This window comes from Bombina bombina, chromosome 4 (genome assembly GCF_027579735.1).
Source record: "Bombina bombina isolate aBomBom1 chromosome 4, aBomBom1.pri, whole genome shotgun sequence".
NCBI lineage: Eukaryota > Metazoa > Chordata > Amphibia > Anura > Bombinatoridae > Bombina > Bombina bombina.
This window is the reverse complement of record NC_069502.1, coordinates 107,932,929-107,951,424: the sequence shown is the minus strand read 5'-3', so window position 1 is coordinate 107,951,424 and position 18,496 is coordinate 107,932,929. Positions and strand designations below refer to the sequence as shown.

General features: G+C 35.6%; 1 protein-coding gene across 2 annotated transcripts in view; it reads left to right on the top strand.

Moving 5' to 3' along the window:
- The window catches only part of LOC128655962 (cytochrome P450 2K1), a 103,099-nt gene that overhangs the window by 42,407 nt on the left and 42,196 nt on the right, over nucleotides 1-18,496 (top strand). For both annotated transcript variants that reach the window (XM_053709572.1, XM_053709573.1), the window contains 2 exons: nucleotides 1,312-1,474; nucleotides 10,622-10,771. In XM_053709572.1, coding sequence (XP_053565547.1) covers nucleotides 1,312-1,474; nucleotides 10,622-10,771 — 313 coding nt within the window. The remainder of the gene's footprint in view (nucleotides 1-1,311; nucleotides 1,475-10,621; nucleotides 10,772-18,496) is intronic.

Sequence of the window (18,496 nt, the reverse complement as noted above, 5' to 3'; positions counted from 1 at the left end):
TATCGCCGAAAATCAACCCGGCCCAATACGATTGGGTTGATTGATACCCTGTGCTAATGGCCGATTGGCCGCAAATCTACAGGGGGTGGCGTTGCACCAGCAGTTCACAAGAACTGCTGGTGCAATGATAAATGCTGACAGCGTGTACTGTACTGTCGGCATTTATCGATGTGCGGCGGACACGGTTCGCTATAGCGGATCATGTCCATCCGCACAATGATAAATGGACCCCAATGTCTGTTTCTAAACAAAAGACCTATTTTTAAAAAAATTTTTTGTTATTTAAATTTATAAAAGGTCATTTAAGACATATAGGTAGGGATGGGCGAATGTTTCTAAAAATTTGAAATTTAAAACGAATTTTGATACATGTTTATATAACATTCTAACATTCTATTTTCGAATTTTCGTTTTAGAATTTTTCAATAAAATTTGAAAATATTCGTTCGAATAATAGAATGTTTAGCTATGTATTCATTCAATTTCGAAATGTAACATTCAAATTTGAAATAGTATTTCTAGTCTGCAACTGTGTTTAATGAATGTAATATTCGAATTTGAATGCTACATTCGAATTTGAATGTCACATTCGAATTTGAAATAGTATTTCTAGTTTAATACTGTGTTTGAAATGTGATATTCGATTCGAATGTGATATTCGATTTGAATGTGACATTCGAATTCGAAATAGTATTTCTAGTCTAATACTGTGTTTTATAAATGTAATATTCAAATTCAAATGTGACATTCGATTCAAATGTGATATTCGATTCGAATGTGACATTCAAAATAGTGTTTCTAGTCTACAATTGTGTTTTATAAATATAATATTCGAATCGAATGTGATATTCGAATGTAACATTCGAATTTGAATGTGACATTCGAATTCAAATGTGACATTCGAATTCGAATGTGACATTCGAAAACTGTAAATAACATTTGAAAATCGAATTTTTAAGAATATTCGTTCTTATCAACATTCTATTATGTAAATCGAATTTCTACAATAACATTCGTTCTAACATTCAAATTCGGATATAAACACATTCGCCCATCCCTACATATAGGCCAGGGGAAGAGGCTGGTTAGTAAATGTGAGAATTTGGCATTTTTGGAAGAGGCAGGGACAGTCTTAGTTTTCCCTGAAAGAAAATGTGCATAATAACTACATGGAGGGCAGATATATGTCCAAAATTGTGAGCATTTCACAAATTTCAGGATAATCAGAAACTCTATTATTACATCTGGTATTTTATCAAATCGTAGTTGTTAAAATTAGGATCATTAATGTAATAAATTGTTTCTTTTCAGCTATCTGAAACATATGGTCCTGTGTACAGCATCCAAATGGGAATCCAGAAAGTTGTTGTACTCTGTGGCTATGAGACACTAAAGGAAGCTCTAGTAAACTATGCTGATGAGTTTTCCTGGAGAGCGCAAACACCAATTTTTAAAGATTGGTCAAGTGGACATGGTAAGCTTTTTTATTTATCCGACTGGGTCATGCAACTGTTACTGGCAGTTCTCTGTGGCTCCCACACAGGGTTAAAAATATAGATTTGTAAGGTAGGTAGTGCTAAAATTACATGTTCTAAAAAATTTGTGCATGTCATTTTTGCACTACAATGTTCATTTAAAGAGCCATAAAAGTAACAAAAATGACGCTCTATTACATTAGATGCATTTCATTTTAAGACTAGTGACCCTGCACTACTGTATATTTAACCCCAGCAAAAGGGTTAAATACACAGTAGAAATACAGACCCAATTAGCTGCGCTAGTCGGATTAGCGTCGGTTTCCGCTTGGGAACAGCAGCGCTCTGTGGGTCCCAAGCGGTACTACTACGATAAATTAATTAATACCACCAGAAATATTTTTGCAAGGATTCTGTTTTTAAGATGTCATGGATAACATAACCAGTGACAATTAGATCAGTGGTAAATCAATGTTGCAAAAATGTTTCTAATACTTCTTGAAAAACACTGTTGAACATTTCACATAGTATTAAATCTACCCAAAAAAATCTGAGATTTTTAATCTTGCTTTATATTTTTATTCAAATCTAAGAATCTTTATAATTTTTTCATGGTTAAAGGACCATTAAAGGGACATGAAACCCACATTTTTTTCTTTCATTTATTCAGATGGACCATGTGATTTTAAACAACTTTCCAATTTACTTACATTATCAAATTTGCTTCATTGTCTTGGTATCCTTGGTAAACCAATGAAAAGAGACATTTCTGTGAAGCCACCAATCAGCATCTAGCTCCAGTAATACATTGCTGTTCATGAGCCTCCCTAGGTATCCTTTTTAACTAAATATACCAAGAGAATGAAGCAAATTAGATATTAGAATTGAATTGGAAAGTCGTTTAAAATCACATGTTCTGTCTGAGCCATGAAAGATAAAATTTGGGCTTCATATCTATTTAAGGGCCAGATTACAAGTAGATAGTTTTTTAATGCTCCTGCTCGAGCATGAACTCCTCTAGAAGTAAGCTTTTTGCGCGCGCCAGGTACTACTCATATTACCAGTAGAAAGTAAACTGCTAACCCGATGAGTGTAAAACGCCAAACCTAAAATATCACGCAATATCAATGGAGCAAAAAAGTGGAAAAAAAACACCCAACTCTCACACCAACCCGATAGCATATTATCGAGTGCGCTATCCCGGCGGTAAAGGGAATTAAACACTAAGGGCGAGATTACAAGTAAAGCACAATGGACTTCGCGCTAGCGCAATGGCAATTTCACTATACATTTTTCTGCCGCTGATATTACAAGTCGGTAGAAATCACCATTTTGTAATAGTCTTTTCCGCTTTAATCCATACTGCTCTGGTAAACTGTTTTCCGAAATAAAAAAAGTAGCACAAAATACAATAAAAATACATTATAAAGTACACTTACACAGATAAACTACACTATTAACCCCTAAACCGCCATCCTCCCACACTGCAAACACTAAATAAAAGTATTAACCCCTAAAACCCCATCCCCCATATTGCAAACACTAAATAAAAGTATTAACCCCAAACCGCCAACCCACACATCGCAAACTATCTAAATAAACTATTAACCCTTAAACCGCCATCCCCCAAATCGCAAACTAACAAAATAAACTGTTAACTCCTAAATCCCCATCCCCCCACATCGCAAACTAACAAAATAAACTATTAACCTCTAAACCGTCATCCCCCCACATCGCAACCTAACAAAACAAACTGTTAACCCCTAAACCAACATCCCTCACAACGCAAACTATATAAATAAACTATTAACCCCTAAACCGCCTTCCCCCACAACGCAAAGTAATAAATTAACAACTAAACCCCCTAACCTAACACCTCCTAACAACCCCAATTAAAATACCCATAAATAAAATAAAAACTATACTAACTACCTAAAAAAAGAAAAACTTACCTGTAAAATATAATTAAAACCTAAGCTTACCCTAAAAAAAACTAACATTACTTAAAAAAAACTTACATTACCAAAAATAAAAAGTCAACATTACAAAAAAAATAAAAAAACGAACATTTATCAAAAAAATCTAAAAACCTACAAAAACAAAAAATAATTAAAATTACCAAAAATAAAAAAAAATATTCCTAATTTAATACCCCTAAAAAACCACCCCAAAATAATAAACCCTATTCTACAAATAAACTTATAAATAAAAAAATCCTTCATCTTAAACCCCCCCAAAAAAACCCCACTAAATCCAACCCCAAAATTGGTCCTCACTAATGGTGTTGGGCGGCTCTCCATCTTCATCCCGGCGGCGCTCCATCTTCATCCATCACGGCTCCATCTTCTTCCATCTTCATTCCGGCCACAGTCCATCTTCTATCTTCATCCCAGTGGCGGCGGCAAGGTCAGTGACTACGTCGGTCCTCTTCTTTAGACTATCAACACAGAGGTCCTCTTCATGCAGTCTCCAGCCACACACTGAAGATTGAACGCAAGGTACCCCTTTTATATAGGGGTACCCTTGTATTCCTATTGGCTGATTTGACTCTTCAAATTCAAATCAGCCAATAGGATGAAAGGAAAAAGCATAGCCGCTGACCTCGCTGCCGCCACCGGGATGAAGATAGAAGATGGACCACAGCCGGGATGAAGATGAAAGAAGATGGTCATGCAAATCTGTTTGTGAGGGAGCTATAGAGCTGATGATATCAGTAATCACTTACTGTAAATAAAAATATAAAAAACATTTATTAGCAGCTTAGAACAGTATAAAACAACTTTTCTGTAGATAGGGACGTCTTCCTTTTAAATAGATATACAATGTATCTTAAGAGATAATATGCAAGTAAAATATTTAAACTACAGGATTGAGAAAAATATAATTCAAATGTTACAAACTCGGATTATTATGCTTGTTATCCTACAATAAAAATCTCCTTTAGATTTCTACCACCAAATTTGAGGATCTTAAACCAACTGTAGTCCGTCTTATTAAGAGGTCAGAAAAAAGTTAACACAGTCCATCAACATGTGGCTCGGAACTTGATAGTCCCGGCATTGGAGTTTAGCAAACGGAGGTTAAACTACCAAAGTTAAAGGATCCTTAACACACTGATATCCGTCTCAGTTTAAGATCAGCAGTTAATAACATAGTCTCTTAACATAGTATTCGGTACCTCTGTGATACACGGCAGTCTATAGTAACAGGAGGGTGTTGGCAACCATGTTGCTCCTTCAGTGTGTTGCTCCCAATGCGAGTTCACCCCATGTGACCGATGGCATCTGACGTCACCTATCATTACCTCTCTGATACAGCCATTTCAGATAGCGATATTTCAAAACCAGACTGGTATGCTGTATTTTTTTCCTAGAGTTGTTGGTCCTGCCCTTAGTGCAATGCATGCAGGAATGTGTAGAAATAAATTAACATACGTTCAAAGCAGCAATGAATTAACCTGGGTTTAAAAAGTCCAAAGGATAAAAAAAAATAATATGAATTAACACAACAAATGCCACTACTTTCGACGCGTTTCATCCTGACCAGGGCTTTAGCAAGATAAGTGTTGTATATGAGATATTAAAAAGGACCCTCTGTCTTCTCATTGGTTAAGATCCTTATTGGTGAATTTATTAACTGCCTGTATCAAAAGGTGGAATCAACATAATTTTGTATTAAGGTGGTATATAGTTTAAATAGCTATATTCCCCAAATGTAAAGAATTACAATTATTAATATATATTCAATTAATCATTTTTGGACAGAGATGAGTAAATAGATACACACAGAAATAAGACCATATGTTGCATTACATAGTTACAAATTACTAAAGCCAATCGTTCAAGAGTGAGTTATTCATACAAAAAAGGTGACAAATCTAATTCTGAGTTTAACCCTTTGGGGAATAGGATGTTAAATTTATAGAAGATCAATTCTGCCTCCTTAATAAGGAGCTTATTTTCTATATTCCCCAAAGACGGACTACAGTTGGTTTAAGATCCTTAAATTTGGTGGTAAAAATCTAAAGGAGAATTGTATCGTAGCATAACAAGCATAATAATCTGAGTTTGTAACATTTGAATTATATTTTTCTCAATCCTTTAAACATTTTACTTGCATATTATCTCTTAAGATACATTGTATATCTATTTAAAGGGAGACGTCCCTATCTACAGAAGTTATTTTATACTATTTCTATGCTGCTAATAAATGCTTTTTATATTTGTATCTAAGTGATTACTGATATATTCCGCTGTATAGCGCCCTCACTAACAGGTTTGCATAACTATTTGATTAACAATTAGAAGGAATTGTTTTCTGTGAGGTATGATATACTTAGCCTTGGCGCACTACTATACCTTTTTTAAATACTGATGGAAGAAAATAGACCCACCATGGATGAAGATGGATTGCCGCCGGGATAAAGATAGAGTGCCGCACATCATCACTGGTGAGTACCAATTTTGGGGTAAGATTTTTTTTTGTTGGGGGGGGGGGGGGTTTAACATTAGAGATATTTCAGTTTTATTTGGGCAGAAAAGGAGCTGAATGCCCTTTTAAGGGTAATATCCCTCCAAATACCTTTTTCGGGGCAATGGGTGATTTAGTTTTTTTTTGTTAGGATTTTTTTATTTTGGGTGGGTGGGGGGTTGTAATGCTAGGGGGCACATTTTTTTTAGTCAAAATAGCTGTTTGTTTTAGGGCAAAGCTCTACAAAAGGCCCTTTTAAGGTCTAATGGTCATTTATTTGTAGAATTGTTTTTTTTTGGGGGGGGGGGCGTTAGGTGTATTAGAATAAGAACAATTTTTTTAATTTTTAATAATTTTGTTTATTTTATGTAAAGGTCGGTTTTGTTATTTTTTTTTAATGGTAGGTTTAATTATTTTTTTTGGTAATGTTAGTTTTTTTTTTTAGGGTAAGCTTAGGTTTTAATTTAATTTTACAGGTAAGTTTTTCTTTTTTTAGGTAGTTAGTATAGTTTTTATTTAATTTATGGGTATTTTAATTGGGGTTAAGTTAGCCCCTTAAGGACCAGCGACGTACCCTGTATGTCGCTGGCCTTTTTTTGTGACTTGATTGTTTTATAGCACGGTCTTGCCACCAGCGTTGAGACTGCTCTATTCCACAAAGCCTGCTGGAGGGAGTGCATTAATAGCGTGTTCTTGCTAGACTTGTGCTATTATGTCCTGAAAAAACCCTTAACGACTAGTGACATACAGGGTACATTGTGGTCAGTAAGGGGTTAAGGGGTGTTAAGATAGGGGGTTTAGTTGTTAGTCTATTACTTTGTGTTGTGGGGGGATGGCGGTTTAGGGGTTAATAGTTTATTTAGATAGTTTGTGATGTGGGGGGTTGGTGGTTTAGGGGTTGATAGTTTTTTTTAGATAGTTTGCAATGTGGGGGATGGTGGTATAGGGGTTAAAACTTTTATTTAGTTTTTGCAATGTGGGGTGGTGGTGGTTTAGGGGTTATTAGGCTAGGGGCTTATGGTAGGCTGTTATTATTGTCGTTTTCGCAAGTCGGGTGTTAGTTTTTTCACTTTTTTTTCCTCCATTGATTTCTATGGGAGAACACATGCACTCGCATGCAAAAACGCCACTAGCAATGTTTGCTCTTCTCGGGCTACCGATAGCGAAAAAACATATTTTTTTCAACTTTTAATACAAGCTGATCCTGAGAAGCACAAAAAGCATTTAGCTAGTGGTGTTTTTGCTAGTTTAAAATTTAGATTTGCTGCGCGACTTGTAATCTCGCACTAAATAAATGTTAGTCAGATTGATATAATCAAATAAAAAAACAGACTTAGAAAAATATGTAGATGCAATTTTTAAAATTATATTTCTACTAGAATTGAAAAAATATGTGCTTAATGTCCATAACTGATGGGCACTGCCATGTTGCAATCTAGGGGCCAAATTACAAGAAAAGCACTAAATATCGCTGGCTTCAAGCAATATTAGCGCTACACTTTTTAATACCAGTGCACGATAATGTGCGCTGGTATTACAAGTTAATCACAATGCAAATTCAAGCTCGTGTTCCCATTGCTAGGAAGCATTACGCTCAGAAGAGCTCTCTTCCATTGGCTCCTATGGGAGCCTCATTCTGATGTCGTCAGAGACGGCATCAGAACCTCACGCTGCAAAGGGTGTAAGTGGCGCAGTGATGGGCAGCATTTTTAAATATATATGTATATGGTTATATACATTATATTCTTATGACTAAAACTAAATCAAAATGGCATTTTAGTCAAAAGACTATGGCCCCTATTTATCAAGCAGTCAACCGCAAATACGCTGGAATTCCGCTGCGTAATTGTGGAGAGCTTGATTCGCCTCATTTATCAAACCCTACAGACCGGCAAAAGTAGAAATCTGTGACGTAACATACGATCCACCGGACTCAGTCTGACCAATGTTCCGAATGCAAATTTAGCACTATCTGACTACTTTTGCTAGTTAACAAATACCTACCAGCTACGCTCTCGACTACTATTCTGGCCCAGCGTACCTGGTTTTCAATCCGCCGCCCTGGGGGCGGCGGATGCCATGGGAATCAATAGGAATCTGAAAGCAGCGAAAGCTCATGTTCGCTGCTGCCCGATATCCCATTGATTCATATGGGAGAATAAAAGTTACGTTTACACCTAACACCCTAACATGTACCCCGAGTCTAAACACCCCTAATCTGCCGCCCCCTACACCGCCGCCACCTACATTATACTAATTAACCCCTAATCTGCCGCCCCGACACCGCCGCCACCTAAATAAAGTTATTAACCCCTAAACTGGCAGCATCCCACATCGTCGTAAACTAAATTAACCTATTAACCCCTAAACCTAACAACCCGCTAACTTTATATTAAATATTAACTCATCCCTATTTTATAATAAATTTAAACTTACTTTTAGATTTAAATTAAACTATATTAAACTAATAATTAACCTACCCTAACTATTATAATAAAATTACATTAAACTATATTAAATTAATAATTAACCTACCCTAACTATTATAATAAAAATACATTAAACTATATTTAATTAATAATTAATCTAACCTAATTTTTTAAACTAAAATTACAATAAACTATATTAAAATAAAAATTAATCTAACCTAACTTTTATACTAAAATTACATTAAACTACAAATTAAATACTATATTATATATTTAAATACCTAACCCTACTCAAATAATTTAAATCTACACTAAAAAATTACTAAGTTACCAAAAACTAATAACTAAGTTACAAAAAATTAGAAACACTAAGTTACACAAAAAATAAACACTAAGTTTAGACACTAAGACTAAAACTAAATCAAAATTTGCTGTCAAAATGAACACGTTATGCAATTTGTTATAATCAATCCATATCTATTTACTTCTCTTTTGTAAAAAAAAAAAAAAGAATAAAGTAAGGCTATCTTATTGTTTATTTAGGAAACTTGGTTTTATTTAATTTTAAGATAAAGACATGTTATATACCACAAAAGTTAAATCTGTTAAATCTGTATTGCAAGTTCAAACCTTAATACCAAAAATAAAAACAGGTTAATAAACCTTTACTCCAGGAGTATATAATGAGTTTGGAAGTTCTAGAGCAGTGTTAATTTTGTTGCTGAAATTTTTTCGAATTTGTGAACAATCAATTGATTCTTCCTATAGAAATAAGCATAACCCACGACTATAGGTTTAAGTTATGCTGTGCCTGTGCTAACTGCAGAAACTTTTTGTTGTGTTGAGTTACTTGATACTTGTTTTAATTATAAACAGAGAACTGTTAAGTTTTTATATTGGGTAATATGTGCAATGGCGTTACAGCCAATAGTCACAAGTTTTTTTTTTTTATATTTTAAAGATGCACTTCTGTTTGTTTATGAAACTTAGTTTTATTTAATTTTAAGTTTAATAAAGACGCCATATATTACAATGGCTAGATCTGTGTCTGTATTGCATGTTTAAACCTTAATACCATAAATAATAACAGGTGTTATTTTTACTCCTGGAGTATATGAGCAGTTTGGAAATTATAGAGAAATGCTTAAATAATGCATTACACTTTAACTAAACCCCTTAGATTTTAGTCGACTAAAACTAGACTAAAACTAAAACAATTCAAATGACTAAAATACGACTAAAACTAAAGTGACATTTTAGTCAAAAGACTAAAACTAAGACTAAATTGAAATTTGCTGTCAAAATTAACACTGCTCTGGTTAGCATGCTTTATATGGACTTGTAATATCAAAGTTGCACACTAATGGTATCAAGTAGACATGTGCATGGCGAAAAAATTTGGTTCGGAGCGATTCGGATTTTTTCGAATTTCGGTTCAGATCGATTCGAATTCAGAAAAATTTGAATCAATTCGGTTCGGATTTGTTTCGGATTTATTCGGATTTGAAAAAATTCAGCTGGATTCGGTTCAGTTCGGTTCGGAAATTCGGAATTTCAGTAAGTGTTAGGTGGGATGTGCTGTTTATTAGACTAGTATTATGTACTGTATATTAGGTGTAACCCATAGCAGAGTGATATAACCTAATATACTGTACAATACTAGTGTAATCCATGGCCATCCGAATCTACCGAATAAATCCTAATAAATCCGAACTAATTCGGATTTATTCGGTAGATTCGGCACTATTTTAATTCGGAAATTCAAATCGATCCGAATACCGAATTTTACGAATTCAGCCAAATTTCCGAATTGATCCGAAACTAATCGCACATTTCTATTATCGAGGTCCAGCGATATTGGTTATCGCACGCTATCATTAGAGAGCTACTTTCAATATACACCTTCATATTGCAATCTCAAGGTGTTTTACATCTCTTTAAATATAGAAGCAATTGGTAAAATATCATTACTTTATGCAGTTCAGGGAAGTGGCAACCTGCTAAAGTCCACTAAGGAATGAAGTGAAAGCACCGTGCCTTGGTACTTATAATCCGCTCCACTTAAAATGGCAAGAAAATGAGCACTTAAGAAACACCAAGAACATTTAATATGTAAAGGAGACTAAATGTAACTAATTATAGTTATCTGAGATCAGATTTATTATTGTTTTTTTAATTATCAGATTCTCTATAGATGTCTCCCAGTCCACATCTGTTAGTTAAAGCGCCATTGTTGTTTTATTTCAGGCCTTGTTTTTGCAAATGGGGAGAACTGGAAAGTCATGAGAAGATTTACTCTTTCAACTTTACGAGATTTTGGAATGGGAAAAAAATCTATAGAAGATAAAATTAACGAAGAGTCTGATGCCTTAATTCAAAGGTTTAAATCGTATAAAGGTCAGTGTCTGATTGTACTTTTGTACTCTTTTTACAAAAATAAACTGGTTCTATTACAAGCAAGTTTTACCAAACTAAAGACAAATTCTATGCATTTCTCATTTATCCATGATCACTTCATTATTTATATCCATCCATCCTCCTAATTCTTACTTTAAAGGAACATTCTAGTGTAAAGAATCAAATACTCTATTTTGTTAAAGAATGTTTTTTTGTATTTCTCTTTTTATCATGTGTTTTGTTCCCTTTAAAAGGGATCAGCATGTAGGCAAAGTGACACTTACAGAGCATCCGCTTTCTCCCTCTAAAGAGGATAAGACCAGTGATTGGAGCGTGATTGACTGCTTCCTCTTGGCTTGCAAGATTTATCTCCATCTGTATTTATTTTTAACACAAGTCTGTCCCTTTATCTTAACCCTCATCTTTCACGCTTCTTCCTCAATCTGTGTCTTATTGTAATTGCATTTGGCTCTTAAGATTTCATTACATTGAGTATAAATGTCTGCTGTATAATTTAAAGAACACTTAAATGTTCCTATAGTTAACACTGCAGAAGGTTTAAAGAGACATTAAACATGAAATAAATATCAGGCACTTCAGTCTAATTACGCGTGCCACAATGCTGGAACCTAGGTTACACTGCAGGAATCTGAAGGAGAGTTGCTGCATATCTGCAAACAGGTCAGCACTGGAATGTAATGAAAGCTAAAGGAAAGTGGGGAATGGCCTCAATACTAATACAATTTATTTAGTGTTTAATATCCCTGTAAAAAAAAATTTCTACAACAGAAAAGGGAAAGTTATGATTTTGATCTCTCTAAAACCTAATCCAATCTGTTGCTTGATTGCATTAATCAGGTACCATTACAAAACTAACCATGCAGTATTGTTACTTAAATTAATATATATATATATATAAAACCAGTGGAAAGCCCAGCAGCTTAATTGAATGGATGCTTATTTATTTTTTTGTTATGCAATCTTATATATTTGTCAAAATCAGCTATTAATATGTAATAATAAAATAGTAATCTGATTTTTACTTTGATATTTTGCGAGCTAAAATGTGAACAATGCTAACTTCAATAAAATGACTTGCAGAAGTACGTTTATGAATTCTGAAATTTTTATTTGTATCTTAACTCCCTAAGAAAGTTTCTAATCATAGGAAAGGGGGTCTTAAAGGGATAGAAAGTAAAAAATTGAAATGTGCATGAATGCATTTCAGTTTTAAATACACACATTTTTTGCAATTTAGTTCCATTAGCAAAAACGCTTCTAGTAAATGTACTGTTTCTGTTGCATATGTACATATGCTGCTTGTAACTATAGGTTCAGGATTAAAATACCTTGGGCGAGAGTACATATACGGCGCAGGCTTCAGCGCAAATGCTGCAACCCACGCCGCCTGTAATTTCACCTCGCACATTGGAGTATTACATATAGGGTGCTGGAAGTTCATAAAGTGCCGTAAGTCGGATAATCTAGCGATGTCCAGAAATGAGCGTAAAAACAAATTTCGCTAGTGACTTACGGCACTTTAGAAACTGCCGGCGCCTATGAATAATAAAATCTCCCGTAAGCATCTAACCGGCCTCCCAAAAATAAAGCCGACACGTAAAACCCCTATATCTTCCATCAAACCCACTTAGAAAAGTATTAAACCCCTAAATCGACAACCCCCGACAACGCAATATTCCTAATTAAACTATTAACCCCTATATCTGCCATCAAACACACACCTCAAGTTATAATTAAATTATTAACCCCTATATCCGCCATCAAACCCACACCTCAAGTTATAATTAAATTATTAACCCCTATATTCGCCATCAAACCCACAGCACAAGTAATAATTACATTATTAAACACTATATCCATCATCAAAACTACACCGCAAGTAATAAGTAAAGTATTAACCCCTAAATCCGCCAACCCCAACATCGCAAACTACCTAATAAAACTATTAGCCCCTAATCTGCCATTAACCCACAATACAATAAACCTATTAAAGTATTAACCCCTAACCCGCCATACCCACACAGCGCAATGCTAATAAATCTATTAACCCCTAAACCGTCAAATTACTTAGCCCCCTAACCTAACATCCCCTAACCTAACACCCCCTAAATTAACCCAAATTATCTACATTAAAAAATACTAAAGTTACTATTAAAATAAAAAACCTAACATTACTTTAAAAATAAGAAAAATAAGTTTAAATTAATCTAAAATTACGGAAACTAAAAAAAATCTAATATTACAGAAAATAATAAACAAATTATCAAAAATTTAAAAATTAAACCTAATCCCTAAGAAAAAAAAAAACACCCCATAATCTAATGCTAAACTACTAATAGCCCTTAAAACTGGCTTTTTGTAGGGCATTGCCCTAAGTTAAACAGCTCTTTTACATTAAAAATAAATAAAGTCCTCCATAACAGTAAAACCCCCCACCCACCGAACCCCCCAAAATAAAAAACCTAACACTAAAAAACCTAAACTACCCATTACCCTGAAAAGGGCATTTGTATGGGCATTGCCCTTAAAAGGATTTTAGCTCTTTTGCTGCCCTTAAAAGGGCATTTTGCTCTTTTACAAAGTGCCCATCCCTAATCTAAATAAAACAACCCCCCCCCAAAAAAAATAAAAATAAAATAAGTCTAACCCCCAGGTTGGTACTCATGGTTCCTGAAGTCCTTAGGAAAACAAAGGGTAGGAAACAGCAGCCAAACAATTAGGCACAGGAGCCAAGAGGCAGCCACTTCATCTACATCAATGAAACTCCAAATGAAAGGGTGTTCCAGCTTTGGCAATTTGATATAAAAGACCTTTATTGTGCCATGGTCCACAAAAAAACAATGTTTCAGACCTACATTAGGTCCATAGTCATTTGCTATTGAATTGGCTATTCAAATCAGCCAATAGAATTTCAGTAGCTCTCATCCTATTGGATGATTTGAACAGCCAATAGGATTTCAGTAGCTCTCATCCTATTGACTGATTTGAATTTGAAGAATCAAATCAGCCAATAGGAATTCAAGGGACGCCCTCTTTAATCACGCACCTTAAATTCCCTATTCAGTGTACGGCGGAGATCGTACGAAGAGGATCCTCCACACTCCATGGCTCCGCGGTCACCGGTCTTCAGTTCCAGGGTCGCCAGTCTTCAGTTCCAGTGTTCTGGTCAGCCACTTGGAAGAAGACAGGACCTTCTCCCCCGGACTTCAGGAACCGTGAGTACCAACCTGGGGGTTAGATAGGTTTTTTTTTAAACAAATTGGGGGGTTGTTTTATTAAGATTAGGGATGGGCACTTCGTAAAAGAGAAAAATGACCTTTTAAGGGCAGCAAAATAGCTAAATGCCCTTTTCATTGCAATGGGTAGTTTAGGTTTTTTAGTGTTAGGTTTTTTATTTTGGGGGATTCGGTGTGTGGGGGGGTTTTACTGTTGGGGGATTTTTGTTTATTTTTAATGTAAAAGGGTTATTTAACTTAAGGCAATGCCCTACAAAAAGCCCTTTTAAGGGCTATTGGTAGTTTAGCATTAGATTAGGGGTTTTTTTATTTGGGGGGGCTTTTTTTGTTTTCATAGGGATAAGGTTTAATTTTTAAATTTTTGATAATGTATTATTTATTATTTTCTGTAATATTAGATTTTTTTATTTTCCGTCATTTTAAAATTAATTGAAATTTATTTATTTTTATTTTTGAAGTAACGTTAGGTTTTTTATTTTAATAGTTAGTAACTTTAGTATTTTTTAATGTAGGTAATTTGGGTTAATTTAGGGGGTGTTAGGTTAGGGGGTGTTAGGTTAGGGGCTTAGTAGTTTTTTTATTTATTTGCATTGTGTTCTTTGGCGGTTTAGAGGTTAATAGATTTATTAGTTTTGCGTTGTGTTGGTATGGCGGATTAGGGGTTAATACTTTAGTTTTTACTTGCGGTTTATTGCGTTGTGGGGTAATGGTGGATTAGGGGTTAATAATTTTATTAGTTAGTTTGGAATGTTGGAGTTGGCGGATTTAGGGGTTAATACTCTAGTTTTTACTTGCGGTGTGGGTTTGATGGCGGATATAAGGGTTAATATACTTTATTAGTTATTGCAGTGGGGGATTGCGGTTGACAGGTAGATAAATATTGTGCATGCGTTAGGTATTAGTTTATATTTTCAGGCAGTTACGGACGTTACGGTGCTCCCATACTCAGCACAAGGCTTGCTGCAACTGCCTTTGTGTTGCGAGGTGAAAATGGAGTAAGTAAGTCCTTGTGCTGAATAATGAATACCGATTTGCGACGCAGTCCCATGTTAGCTTATGGGAGTAAAAATTGCGGCCGACCGGTGAAATATACATGCCGCTATTATATGCAGTGCTGTATGTTGGATACCAAAACCTCATAAAAACCTCATAAAAACCGGCTGCAGCGGCTTTTAGTGCTGTGTATTGCATCAGCGAAGACACAATTTGTGTCATACAAGCTACTGCTGACTCTCTAAGAAGGTGGTGGTGAATGATGGTGCATGGGGAACTCACAGCATAAATGCATATACCGTTGAAAAGCAATAACAAATTTAACTAGAATAATTTATGTTAAAGGACGTATATTACAAAAATGCTTCCGTTTGATATTTAAATGCACCCATGCACATTTTAATTTGTACCTTTCTATCCCTTTATTGTTTACTGGCTGCTATTTAAATTTAATTTGTTTCATGTGTATTTGGGATTTTAACCTGGGGTACATGTTTTGTCTTAGCTATTCAGTGTTTGTTAAATAATAAAATAAGTGAAGTGTTACATACCTGACTACAGCCAGAGGCGTAACTAGAAGCCTCAGGGCCCCGGGGCAAGAATCCACGAAGCCCCCCCCCCCCCCAACTTGCAATACATACATATATACATACACACACACACACACACACAAATATATATATATATATATATATATATATATATATATATACTATATATATATAATTATATATATATATACAGCATCTCACAAAAGTGAGTACACCCCTCACATTTTTGTAAATACTTTATTATATCTTTCAAATGAGACTTTGCAACAATGTAAAGTAGTGAATGTACAGCCTGTATAACAGTGTAAATTTGCTGTCCCCTCAAAATAACTCAACACACAGCCATTAATGTCTAAACCTTTAGCAACAAAAGTGAGTACACCCCTAAGTGGAAATGTCCAAATTTGGCCCAATAAGCCATTATCCCTCCCCGGTTTCATGTGACTTGTTAGTGTTACAAGGTCTCAGGTGTGAATGGGGAGCAGGTGTGTTAAATCTGGTGTTATCGCTCTCACACTCTCATACTGGTCACTGGAAGTTCAACATGGCACCTCATGGCAAAGAACTCTCTGAGGATCTGAAAAAAAGAATTGCTGCTCTACATAAAGATGGCCAGGGCTATAATAAGATTGCCAAGACCCTGAAACTGAGCTGCAGCACTGTGGGCAAGACCATACAGCGGTTTCACAGGACAGGTTCCACTTAGAACAGGCCCCGCCATGTTCGACCAAAGAAGTTGAGTGCACATGCTCAGCGTCATATCCAGAGGTTATCTTTAGGAAATAGACGTATGAGTGCTGCCAGCATTGCTACAGAGGTTGAAGGGGTAGGGGGTCTGCATGGCTGTCATCCCAGAAGGAAGCCTCTTCTAAAGATGATGAACAAGAAAGCCTGCAAACAGATTGCTGAAGACAAGCAGACTAACGACATGGATTACTGGAACCATGTGCTGGGGTCCGATGAGACCAAGATAAACTTATTTGTTTCAGATGGTGTCAAGCGTGTGTGGCGGCAACCAGGTGAGGAGTACAAAGACAAGTGTGTCTTGCCTACAGTCAAGCATGGTAGTGGGAGTGTCATGGTCTGGGCCTGCATGAGTGCTGCCAGCACTAGGGAGCTAGAGTTCATTGAGGGAACCATGAATGCCAACATGCACTGTGACATACTTAAGCAGAGCATGATCCCCTCCCTTTGGAGACTGGGCTGCAGGGCAATATTCCAACATGATAATGACCCCAAACACACCACTGCCTTGCTAAAGAAGCTGAGGGTGAAGGTGATGGACTGGCCAAGCATGTCTCCAGACCTAAACCCTATTGAGCATCTGTGGGGCATCCTCAAATGGAAGGTGGGGGAGTGCAAGATCTCTAACATCCACCATCTCTGTGATGTTGTCATGGAGGAGTGGAAGAGGACTCCAGTGGGAACCTGTGAAGCTCTGGTGAACTCCATGCCCAAGAGGGTTAAGGCAGTGCTGGAAAATAATGGTGGCCACACAAAATATTGACACTTTTGGGCCCAATTTGTACATTTTCAATTAGGGGTGTACTCACTTTTGTTGCCAACGGTTTAGACATTAATGGCTGTGTGTTGAGTTATTTTGAGGGGACAGAAAATTTACACTGTTATACAGGCTGTTCACTCACTACTTTACATTGCAGCAAAGTGTCATTTCTTCAGTGTTGTCACATGAAAAGATATAATAAAATATTTACAAAAATGTGAGGGGTGTACTCACTTTTATGAGATACTGTATGTATATATATATATATATATATATATATATATATATATATACATACATATATATGTAGATACATACACAGACTCACACACACACACACACACACATATATATATATCTACATACACACAGACATACACACACACATACACAGTGGATATAAAAAGTCTACACACCCCTGCTAAAATGTCAGGTTTCTGTGATGCCCAGACCTGTACACTTATGCAACCACATTATTTTAGTTTTGTTTGTTTTTACTTCCCTCCACCTAAAAGATTTCAGTTTGTTTTTCAATTGAGTTGTACAGTTTATAGGTCACATTAGAGGTGGAAAAAGTTCTGAATTTTTTTTATCTTTGTTTCTTTTTTTTACATCACATAAACCTGACATTTTAACATACACACACACACACACACATATATATATATATATATATATATATATATATATATATATATATATATATATATATATATATATACGTTTATATATATATATATATATATGTACAAACAGGGAACCAGCACTCTTTTTTGCTTCCACAACTGCCGGGGTGCGCTTACAAGCATTCAATATACGCAAAACAAAGAAGGCACTCTCCGTTTACATCTGTCGTTTAATGGTGACCATTAAACGACAGATGTAAACGGAGAGTGCCTTCTTTGTTTCGTATATATATATATACACACATGCACATACATACATCAGACATCCCAACCTGCAAAAACTCATTTAAGGGAGGTGGGTTCACCCGTAACTGCACTGCCACCCCCCCTCCCAGTTATATATTGGACACCTTGAAACCCTAAATAAGATAAAGACTTATCATTAAAGTAGCTACCCACTAAAGTCACATTAAAAAAAAGTAGCTTTAATGCACAACCACATACAACAAACCTGTTTTCCAGTGATTGTACGCTTGTTGGATACTTAAATATTTTAGAATGCAAAGTTTAATTACGTTCAGTAAATAATATAGTATTTGTGTTTTTATTTTATTAGAATAAGTGGGGGCTTTTTGGTTACTGGTGCATGCTTTGAGGGTTCTATAACGTCCCAGCAACTAAAGGCATTCCTTAAAGAAACACTTTTCCAGATTTGGGCCACATTGGATCATGGTACTTGGAGTTTCAGGGAGATTGCATTCCATTTGCTGGCATCAGGGAGCTGCTATTACAAT